General features: G+C 41.5%; 1 protein-coding gene across 1 annotated transcript in view; it reads left to right on the forward strand.

Moving 5' to 3' along the window:
* Nucleotides 1-12,034, forward strand: part of LOC146863394 (C-type lectin domain family 4 member D-like) — a 189,053-nt gene that overhangs the window by 124,410 nt on the left and 52,609 nt on the right. Inside the window, exon 6 of the mRNA XM_085643366.1 lies at nucleotides 3,975-4,123. Within this exon, the coding sequence (XP_085499492.1) occupies nucleotides 3,975-4,123 (149 nt within the window). The remainder of the gene's footprint in view (nucleotides 1-3,974; nucleotides 4,124-12,034) is intronic.

A 12,034-nucleotide genomic window follows, 5' to 3' on the forward strand; every position in this document is an offset into this window, starting at 1 on the left:
CACCATGGGGCAAAAACGGCACAGATGCGTCACGCATCAGTGCCGAAAAGTGGCGCATTGCTGGAGTTGCGTCGCAAGCGCGACGCAGCTCCAGCAATGATCTGGGGGGCCCTATCTGTACAATGCTGCGTCAATCCTTACGCCTGCTTCAAGCAGGCGCAGGGTTTTGACGCAGCATGGGCCTAAAAGTGACTGAGTGAAATCTTGTAGATTTCACTCAGCCACTTTTAGGAGGCGTTCCTGCGCCGGAACGCCCCCACCTGCCCTGGAACGCCTACATGTGGCGCAGGGCTTTACAACGTGACGCATCTGGGAGATGCGTCACGTTTGTAAATGCCCCGCACCATGGCGCAGGATTTGCGCCGCTGCTGTGTCACAAAAGTGACGCAACGGCGGCGCAAAAGTGCCGCAAGTGCAACATAAATCTGCCCCAATATGTGCACAAGTAGTGCAATATTGCAGCACAAAAATAACACATCCCCACCACAACAAAATATAACACAAAAGATATGCACAAATATTCTTGTCATACAATATATCCTCCACAAATCTGCTTCATTATACAGTTGTATAAGGTGTTTGCACCAGGCACTTCCTTAGAAAACATAGAACAACGCCAGTGATTTGATGCCCTGTATCTTTTTGGCAGATATTAAGGTTCTAATTCACACTTGCTTTCTCCCTTTGTCACTGTTATCCTGTATACTAAGCCATTCCTGAATACTAATCCTTTGTGTGTAGCACTACATTCTGTGCAGTTTAATATGTCTTACCCTTCCATGTCCACAAGTATGTCTAACTGAGTCTTTTTTGGATTAGCGTCATACCCAAATGTCCCATATGGGCTTTGCCAATCGCCCTCTTCCCTACTGCGACCAGTCAACTTGCCATTTCACCAGGAACATCCTAAAGATTTTGTGGGCCCTGTGCCAAACATAGTTTGAGGGCCCCTGTTTGAAACAGCTTTGAATTTACGAACCAATTTCAGTTTTTTCATGCCCTCTTTGGCCAGGTCACAGACGCTGCCCCTTTCAGACTGGTCCAAATTCTAAAAGGGTTTCCATCTAATATCCAGGGACAGTGATGTGTGTTTTCAATATTGTAATATAGCAGCAGCTCACTAATATTGCAGATAATTTCTGAGACCCACTGCCATTTCTCATATGTGAGGTCCTGTTTTGATCTAAAAAAAGCTTTTTATGGATGTTACTAGGTGTTGAGAAACAAACACAACATTTCTTCAGCAAAATGTCTGATATAGACTCCCACACAATACCCATATTAAACATAAATTCGAGGAAAATGGAATTTAAAACAATCTATGTTTAAAAATCATTCAAGGTCACCAGGGCAGGACTGTGTGGAGAACAGAGCCAGATCTATTAGAGGGGCCCCTGCATGGCTCCGGCCCTAGGTCAGAGCCCAATTTGCCCATGCCTTAAAACGTACTAGACACCACCTCACCCCTTTTTAACATACTCTATAAACTTTTAAAAAGTCTAGTTTGTGGTCAGACCATTCTTCCATCCCTGTTATGAAACTCTTTCCTCATCGATCACATGCATTCTGGCTATAAAGCACAGTAAGGTGCCGATTACGCGCTGGGGGTACGCACCGTACATACACGGGTGGGGGTACGACTCGAACGTACACGGGTGTACATACACGGGGGGGTTCGACTCGAACGTACACGGGGGGTTCGACTCGAACGTACACGGGGGGGTTCGACACGTACACGGGTGTACATACACGGGGGTTCGGCGCGTACGTACGGGGGCTGGGGGGGGTTCAGCGCGTACGTACGGGGGCTGGGGGGGTCGGCGCGTACGTACGGGGGCTGGGGGGGGTCGGCGCGTACGTACGGGGGCGGGGGGGGTACGGTGCGTACCGGGCCACCTACTCTGGTCGATTCGCGCCGTACTTCGCTTTTCCGGCACTTTTTGGGTGCCGTGAAAATATTGCCGTCCGGACTGCTGTCGGTTCGAATCGTAATTCCTGGGTCGTGAAACGCTGCCTGAAAGCGTCCCAACGTCACGTCGCAGCATTCCCGGATCACATTCGTATGTATATTTTCGGCGGTCGGTGTTTTTTACGATTCGTACGGAAATGGTGTTTCCGTGCAAATCGTAATTCCATGTTTGTAAAGTTTTACGACCGGGTACGAGTAGGACGGGGAGAACGCTTCGACCGACGGTTCGTACCCGGTTTTTACCGGATCGTAATCGGCACCATAGTCTTGAACTATGTTACCTCTTCACATATTCACACTGGCACCAGTATCCCAATATTTCATCGCCCATAATGGAGACACAGAGCTCCAACACATTGGAAAATTGTTATTCCTGCAGATAAGGTTTTTGTGCCGATTTGGGATAGTGAGGTATCTTACACCACAAATCAGTACCATCTGCAACCTTGAGTGACATCAGAAAAGAACATATGAGAGAAGATGGGAGCCTTATGGAACCCTTGTCTTGATTGCGGTGTTCCATGGATCCTTAATTTTAGCACTCCTCCCAGCAGATAGCCCAGAACACAGCAATGCAACAAACAAAACAATTTGAGTCCACAAATCTATCAAGTATGCAAAGTCTGACAAGATTACATTTTAAGGAGTCTTGCGAATATGTTCAAAATCCAACTTTTATTTGTGTTCAACTTAAATAGCTTTTTCCAATCAACCCAGCCAATGCGTTTCCTCCCTTAGGACTTCATCAGGATTGTGCATTTCATGGAATTTTTTAATGGTGTGTAAGGGAGTTCCCAGTTCAATATCCTCATTTGCAATCGGTCCCTCTCCTGGGTGGAATCGTACCCCCTAATTCATCTAGCTGGTATGCGCTTACCCCGTAGCATTGGGCTCTGAAACACTAAGGAGCAAGATGAATTAGAACATAAGTATATTGTTTTGAAAATAATTGACACTCCTTTTCAAATTGTTTTGTTGGTTGTTCATTAATTGTGGCTTCTAGGCAGTGGGGCAGTGAAAAATATAGCGTAAGAGTTTTTAAAATATTTATTGAGATACACTAGTGCGACCTCCGAGCCTACACGGCTGACACTCATTTATGTGTGACAGCAATGCAGCGGTAGTGTTCATAGGACGATCCCAACACATTAAAAGCCAATTTGCATTGACAAAATGTTATCTTGTCTGTAGGGCACCATTTGACACTCCTCCTGCCTGAGTCTATGGCTGAATAGTTTAAATCTGCAGTTGGTGACCCCTTTGAAAATTGCAAGTTCAATCAGCTCTTTTCAGGAGTAGAGTTCTAGTTGAGATGAGAATTTTCAAAAAACCACTTGGATTTCAGGAGGCATATTAAGCATCGGCTGGCTGTCTATTTTGCTTGCAGATTTTCTTCACTCTTGTAACAGCACCTGGGGGCAGATATCTCTCTAAGAGGGTACTACGTAAACACCCTCAATTAGCCCTGTCCCTTCTTCAGTTGCCCACTCACCTTTTGGTGTTTCTTAAAATAGCTCAGCATATCCTACAGGAATAACACAAAACCTAAACAAAATCAAATTATTCAGCCTGTGTTCATTTACAAGTAGGAGGTGTGTGAACATTGCAAATCAAATGAGGAGGATCTCAGAAGATTACAACACTGGAAATGTGTTGTCTATCTTTGGATGAGATCTGTGGTCTACAGACATTGAGTAGGAGGTTGAGGATGAAGAGAGATCATGAGCAGGTGGATTTGATGGGATTCTGTTCATTTGGGTAAATTGACAGCACAGACGTCACGGCGTCCTGGGCACGTTCTGAGTGAGCATGAAGAAAGACTTTCACAAACATATCATACTGAGAGGTTCCTATTGACTAAATCAAAGCAGTTATGTGTGTAGCCAGAAGCAAGTTTTATCGTACAATGACTCAAGGGGATGGTGAATTGATCGTATGACTCAAATAAATAGATGTAATATTTGTATGCGTCTTGAATGAGCATCAATTTTAAATTTCTTTGCAGAGAGCCTCTTCCTGTCTACAAATCCTTGGCGGTGGAAATATGACAATTTGTACTACTTCTCCACAGAAGAAAAAAGCTGGAATGAATCAGAAATTTTTTGTCTGTCCTTTAATTCTCATCTTACATCAGTTTTAACAGCTGAAGAACAGGTGAAATAATAATACTAATGTGAAAAATGTATTTTGATGTGTTACTAGATTTTAACTGCCCCACACTTTAACATATACACAGACCTTACTACTCCTCTGGCCTGAAAGTGCCTGGAATTAGACAACTGAGAGGATTACTGGCTAAAACACAACCATTACACACTGTACGCCACACTACTCTTACAATAACTTATTTTAAATAATGCTTTGTGTCGTACTTCCGTTTATAAGCACAGTAAATATTATTAGGCTAAAGATTTGTTTGCCAACTTCATTATAACCATTTGCTGATATTATGATTGATTTTGACTGTTTTACAATGTTTTAATTGTCAAATTTTAATTAGTGAACTCTGTAATTAATGATCTATTAATGTATTGTGGTTGTATCTGTTTATTCGCAATGTATTTACTTTGTTAGGGACTGCACTTTAGCCCAAGCACTTAGCCCTTTAGTGCCTGAGGGGGCAGGTGTTCAGCGACGTGCAGCTCTGTCTCTTTGGCGAGCCACCCCAGGGACTTCCGCTTCTACCCAAAGAAGACGCCATCTTTGCAGACAGTCGTCTAGTGCTCAGATACGTGATGTCCTGACCCCATATGAGTCAAGCCGATGCGCGGACGCTTGCTAAAGATTAGTTGCCTATTATATCAGTTTGCTGCTATTCTGATTGATTTTGATGGACCGATTGAATTTGACAGTTTTACAGCATTTTAATGATCAGATTTTAATTAGTCAACTCTGTAATAAATGAACTGTTAATGTATTGAGGCTGAATCTGTTCATTCGCAGTTTGGTTTTACTTTACTAGGGACTTCAATTTAGCCCAAAGTACTTTGTTGCCTGAGTGGGGCGGGTGTTGTGCGATGCGCAGTTCCCTCTCTTCGGTGAGCCACCTCAGAGAGTTCCCCTTCTGCCCAAAGAAGCCGCCATCTTTGCAGGCAGCAGTCTAGTTGTCAGATAGGTAATGTCCCGACCCCATATAAGTCCCCCATATAAGTTGTGTCGATGCCTGGATACGCAGCAGGTGTGTGCAGTGGGTGCGCCTTAGGCAAGCTTGTCTGTGTCCATCCACACTCGGCCTGCGCTCAGCACCAGCCATGCTGCCCTTTTTAACCAACCTAAAGAGAGAGCAACATGGGGTCAGCAGATATACAGGCAGCTCTTGTAAATGTATGATCACTTTACAAAAATGCTCTTCATATTTTTGACCTACTTAAAGAGGAAGAGCTTGATATTCTATTCCTCACTGAGAACTGGATGTCTGAGATTTCGGTACCTGATGTAGCGCTTGCAATACCAGGTTGTTATACTATGCTACACCGGAACAAATCTTGCAAAAGAGGTGGGTTTTGACTTTCGTTTTTATAAAAGAGATTCAAATGTGTTTTGTTTGAGCTGATGGAATTACAGGTGGCAGAAGCTCTTGGCTTCTTGTTTTTCTCTTTCTGCCAAAAATTCCCTAGCCCGATCCCTCATCTATCGGCCTCCGTTTTATGCAGGAGACTTCTTTACCTCTCTGATGGGACCTCATCTAAATACCTTCTCCAATTTTTCTATCAGACTGTCCTATATGACCTGAATTTACATCTCACCATACCTACCAACCTTCAAGGCAGGCTACTATTGGAAAAAATGACCTCCTGGAACATAAAGCAATTACTTAAACGGTCCACCCATTCATCTGGCCATATCCTTAATCCTATTTTCTCTAAGTGTCAGGTGGACATAATTGACATTAAAATTGAGTGGTCCAAGCAACTTATTTCATGCTTTGCCTGGCGGGGCTCATGGTTCTTCAGGGAGACGGCTTAAATCCTCCGTATCTTATTGGAACTGGTCCAAAATCTCCAGTCTCTATATCGAGTCTGTCTTTGGCAACTTCATGCCGAGTATTAGTGGAGAAATCGAGGCGGACGCCATGGCTGTGAATTCATCGCTGCTGCACATGGTGGACACCTTAGCTCCAGTCGAAGTGCAGATGTCCGTCAATTCTAGCAAAATACTTTTTTCCGTCCCTTGATTTACCAGGGAAATAAAAGATACCAGAAGCATTGTAAACAAGCATTGGCATAGATAATAGGTCTCGTCTTTGGGAACTTATAAGTATTTAGCCATGCAGCACATTATCCTGGGTGGTACAACATCTACAGTCCTTAAATTGTTTATTATATTTCACCTTCTGACAGATGGTACTGAATCCCTAACTGCATGTGATGAATAAAAGTAGGCTCAACCAAATTAACTGTCTGGACATTGGAACAGATGCACTAAGATATGTATTGTCACATCAAACCCGGTGCGTATGCACATTGGTCAACAATACTCAGACTAATTAGGTCCTGTGTAAAGCGCTCCAATGCATTCGGGTAGAGTTCATACTATATAAAACTGTAAAAAGTAAAATTAAAATAAACTGATTGCGAATGTTTATGACAGAGATGAAAAGAAGAGTTAATTTACCTGGCTTGCACCAGAAAGTATTGTACCGGTCCACAAGTGATGATGGATCAGTCGACGGTAGCTCAAGTTCTGACAGCAGGTCCATGGTGACTGCTACACGCTAGTCGGCGGAATGCGAGGGACCCTCCTGTTTGTCTATTGTTGCGATAAAATAGTGTGCATGCGAGCCTTTCTTCCATGGTTCTGACCAGTCATGATATTGTCAATAAAGTTTTTGTTTAAATAAAAAGCCTGTTGTTGCTAGGTTTTTCTTTTGTCTCTAGGTGGAACTAAACGTGAACTAGCAGAATAAATCGGAACTGATTGTTCCTAAATCACGTCACTTATTGTATTGTGTGTACGTTTTGCTATTCACTAGTAGGTTACTATAAATGTCCTAATAGATGCCAGCCCCAAGGTTTGACAGCTTGAAGGAGAGTGCGTATTTCGGCATTGCATGCTAGATTTTTCTCCTTTTGATAGGTTTATGCTGTAAAACCTATACATAGGGTCATCATGGTGCAGTTGCTATATTTACTTGACCCTTTCTTAATGAGGAGGACTTCGCTTCCAGTCCTTTTTTATGCTGCCGGACTGCGCCATTGTGATCAAGTTGTTCCGATGCGGGCGCGCCCTTTGAGGTAGTTGCTTACCCGCCCTGTTTATTTGTTGCTTTGTGGAGGGGGTTTCCCGAGCGGAAGGGCAAAACCAGAAAAGCACAGAATGAATGGAGAATTACAAAATAACATAATGAAAAAGAAATACTAAAATAACATAGTGCACAGCTACACAGCACCAGAATAGGAAAATTGTCAATGCACAACCAAAACAATACATAGAGCCCGATCCTGATGCAGTTGGGAACAGCTCCGACCCTCGGTCAGAGCCGTTCCGACCGCATCGGAATTGCTCGTTCGAATTTCTTTCCGACCCAATTTTGATGGGGTCGTGCGGAAGGGAATCCAAATCGGTTTTCTGAATGGCCTCCGATGGGCTCGGAGAGCCCGTCTGAATTCGGAAAGCCTGCAGTAATCCCTCGACCATCTCTTTCCAGCTGAAGGATTATGATGGCAGCTTCCCAATGCCTTTATGTGCCGGTCTTTCCCACACAGAAAGGCATTGGGAATCTGTCTTTGGGGGCCCCCAGCAGAGCCCCATAGGTGCCCCCTGTTGATCCCTGACCCGGTGGCAGGCACCTTCAGATAGGCCTGAACCAGGGCATGTTTTATGACTTTTTTTTGTTTACATCTTACTAACCTCCGGTTTTTCAAGTTGCCCCGGCAACCTTCCTCCATTCTGGTGAGTGTAGCTGTGCTTCCCCTGACATACTAAGGTGGTATATGCCAACTAATTAGATGTTTCATTCACTAGCTTGCATCATTAACGTTTTTTCATTGTCATTTTCCTTGAGGTGCCTGCCACCAGGTGCAGGGATGAACTGCACCCCTGCTCTTTACAATGAGAGCTCCATTCCATTCGGAATGCATGCTCCCATTGTAAATGATAAGATTGGGTCGCATCCTACTTCCTGGACTGGAACTGATGACAGGAGTTCGTTCAGTTCTAGTTCCAAACCGATGCCGGATGAACTCCGGTCTGTCCGACATCAGAATCGGGCCCATAGGCTGCAATGCCCAGACGCGAGACAGGAGGAGGGGCCATCAATCGCTGTAACAGGAGGAAGAGTGAAGACACGTGAATGTAGCATGATGGGCAACAAAAATGTTCTTATAGTGAACTCACTGGAGAAGGAACTAAGCACACAAAGGCGGGACAGTTAGGAAAATGCACCAATAAAAAGGAAGCAGTTAAGACATGTACAGCAAAGAACGAATGGCAATAAATGGGCATGCTTAAAGCCCATAGACAGATTACAGCATGTCTTGCAGGCAGTGCATACGCGCTGCCTAGGCTGGTCCTAAAACGTAGAAAGGTCTTAGAGAAGGAACTATCATCTCGAAGATAAGGAACAATATAAGTAAAGCCCCGAATAACTATTATTCCACAATTGAGAAAGTACAAGCTGTTTCTTTTTGCCTACCAAATTCCAGGGTCTTGAATCAGTTTCTGTAATTTACTATCCATTCTGCAGTGAAAAGCACATGATGTTCTCACTGCAGTTTGATTTTACTTCTTTGACCTACAGAGTGGCACATTGTTCACTGATGATGAAGTTGGTTGTCCTGTGTTCTGCTGCCACTGTTTCATACTATAGATTTCACTCACATTCCTATTGCAAGATGAAACTAAAGTTAATTGCTTTCTTTTATTGCAGCAACAGCATCTTTCCCAGTAATCAGTGTGATGTTTTTGTTGTTTGAAAGTTGTAATTGTTATCAACATCAAACTCTGCACTTCCTTTGGAGAAGTTCATTTGCTCATAGCACACACTTAATTGACATAGGTGTTTTGTTTTAATGTGGTGTGACTTATCCTACCGAAATGTAATAATTAACAATTTTTAGCAGCTCAGCAGCTGGACTAATCCAAATGTTAGCAGTTGTTTGGTAATATAATACAAAAGAATGATGTGGGCATACAAAAAGAAAGGGGAAATGACAATGAAAAAACTTTAATGATGCAAGCTAGTAAATGAAACATCTAACTAGTTGGCATATACCACCTTAGTATGTCAGGGGAAGCTCAGCTACACTGACCAGAATGCAAGAAAGTTGCCGGGGCAACTTGAAAATCCGGAGCATAGTAAAATGTAAACAAAGAAAGTCATAAAACACGCCCTGGTTCAGGTCTATCTGAAGGTGGGACTTACTTAAGGGTGCCTTATGCCACTATGGGCCTGATTTAGCTCTCGGTGGACGGATTGCTCCGTCAGCATGCTGACGGATATTCCTTCCACTGGAATCTAAACCCTTTAGGATATAATGGGATTTATATTTCAGCGGATGGGATATCCGTTACCGTTGTGACAGAGTAATCCATCTGCTGATATTTAAATCAGGCCCCGTGTCACAGAATTACAATTTGCTGCAGGCCAGTTGGACTCTACATTCTGCTAGGGAAACAGAGAAAGGACCAGCATCTACGTATACAGGCTGATTCCTGCTTGAACCTAGGCATTAGACATTATCAAACCGTCTCAAGGATATTTGTAAGACAAACCAGCCCCTTTATTGTTTTTCCTTAAGTAGATATTTATAAGCTGCTTGGATCCAAAGGAAGTTGCTTGGACATTTACTCTGATTCACGGTCTACTGTAATGTATTTACCTCTGCCTTACTCTAGCATATTCTAGTACACAGAGGAGTATATTTACAAGAGGATAACGCCACCAGAACATCACTTTTAGCGACGTTCTGGTGGTGCTATGCCCTTCACCATATTTACAAAGCAGAGTTAAGCCAATGTTTGTGGCTTAACGCTGCCTTGTTAATATGGCCCTTTTACATGCTTCACTTTGCGTGAAAGGGGCATGCAATAGGTGTTGCTATGGGAGTTCCCCTGCAATACCCATTGCTTTTTGACACTGACCCAGATTTACAAGAATGCATCCTGCAGTCTACATAGAGAGAGCAAAACGCCATCAATGAGTGTTTATTTGCAGGAAGGGGCACCGTCTTGCACATAAACAATCATTGATAGCGTTTTGCTCTTCCTGTACATAAACAATTATTCCCTGCATTGCAGGCACCCTTGCACTATGGGACAAGGGTGCCTGCGTTGGCGCTAGGCAGCTAATTTTAGCACCAGCACTATTGAAAATGCAGGGGTGCGCTGTATTATTGTTGTAAATACTGCGCATCCCTGCATTTTGGAGATGTCAGAGCATGGTGCTGCCAAATTTGGCACAGCTCACATTTGGTTGTAAATATGCCCCAGAGTTCCGACATCATTTTTGTTGCATGTGCTTCTATCACTTTGAGTAAAAACTATTTTGTCTCCAGACATAGCTAACCTGACATAGCTAATCTGGTATAGAGTCATAATATCGATGTTTAAATATCAATATGCCATAATATCGATGTTTAAATATCGATGTGACACAATATCGACCTGTAAGAATATCGTCATCCAGAATATCGACATGCAGGTAAGAAATATTGTTTTTGTTAATATCAAAGTTAGTAATATCGTTAGTCAAAATATCGTTGTTAATAATATCGAAATTTATTTTATTGTTCTGTATTTTAGTATATGTGTTAAAAGTATAGTTTATTTTTCTAATGTATGCTTGAAAGTTTTTGAAGTAATTAATTTTATTTTAAGTAATTTTGCATATTTTAGTTCCGTAGCAGGTTCTGGGTTTATAGGGGAATAGGGTGGGAAGTAATTTAATTATAATATATTTATTAATACACTGTTAGAAATTATTAACTTTTAAAGAAATTAAATATTGCGTTTTAGTTCCGTAGCGGGTTGTGGGTTTATAGGTGAATAGGGTGGGAAGTACTTTAATTAAAATTAATTAATAATGTTAATTAATATGTTTGTATTTAATAATTTATATTGTTAATTGTGTTAAATATGTTCTTATTAATTCGTTATTGATTGGATATTAATTATTAATAATTAATTGGTAAATATCTTAATTGTGTTATTTTTTTAAGAGCGGGTTGTGGGTTTATAGGGGAGTAGGGTGGGAAGTAATTTAATTATAATACATTCATTATTAATTTGTATTAATTACAATTTGTGTATTTAATATTTTATATTGTTAATTGTGTTAAATAATTTGTTATTTATCAATTATTAATTGGTTATTAATAATTAATTGGTACATATGTAAATTGTGTACATTTTTTATGAGCGAGTTGTGTATTTAGAGGGGAGTAGTGTGGTAAGTAATTAAAAATTAATATAATTTTAATTTTTTAAAGATAATATTTATTTATTGTTATTTTATAGTCTTTATAGTATGAATTAATGTATTTCTCATTGGTTTTCATTTTTTTGTTTATTGTTACTAGTTAATTAATTAATTGGTAAGCTATTATGTTAATTGTGTCATGTTTTACAATAGTGGTGGTGTTATTTATATGGGTATTTGGTGAGAGGTAAATTATTTTTTATTATTTAAATATTTGTTAATTAATGTTTCTTCTTCTGCTGGAGTGGGAATAGTAAATTATTCACATCCGCTATCCAACACTGTCCCTATTTTTACAATTGTTGAAGTGGGAATAATAATTTTATCCCCTCCACTATCCAACATTTTCCCTACTGTTGCACTTTGTGGCGTGGGAATAGTAAATTGTTCCCCTCTGCTATTCAACACTTTCCCTAGTGTTGCACTTGCTGGAGTGGGAATAGTAAATTATTTCCCTCCGCTATCCACACTTTCCCTACTGTTGCATTAATTGGAGTGGGAATAGTAATTTTATCCGCTACGCTATCCAACACTTTCCCTACTGTTGCACTCTGTGGAGTGGGAATAGTAAATTATTCCCCTCCGCTATCCTACATTTTCGCTACTGTTGCACTTGCTGCAGTGGGAATAGTAAATGATTCCCCTCC

The sequence above is a fragment of the Triturus cristatus genome, chromosome 2_2, assembly GCF_964204655.1.
Source record: "Triturus cristatus chromosome 2_2, aTriCri1.1, whole genome shotgun sequence".
NCBI classification, from domain to species: Eukaryota; Metazoa; Chordata; class Amphibia; order Caudata; family Salamandridae; genus Triturus; species Triturus cristatus.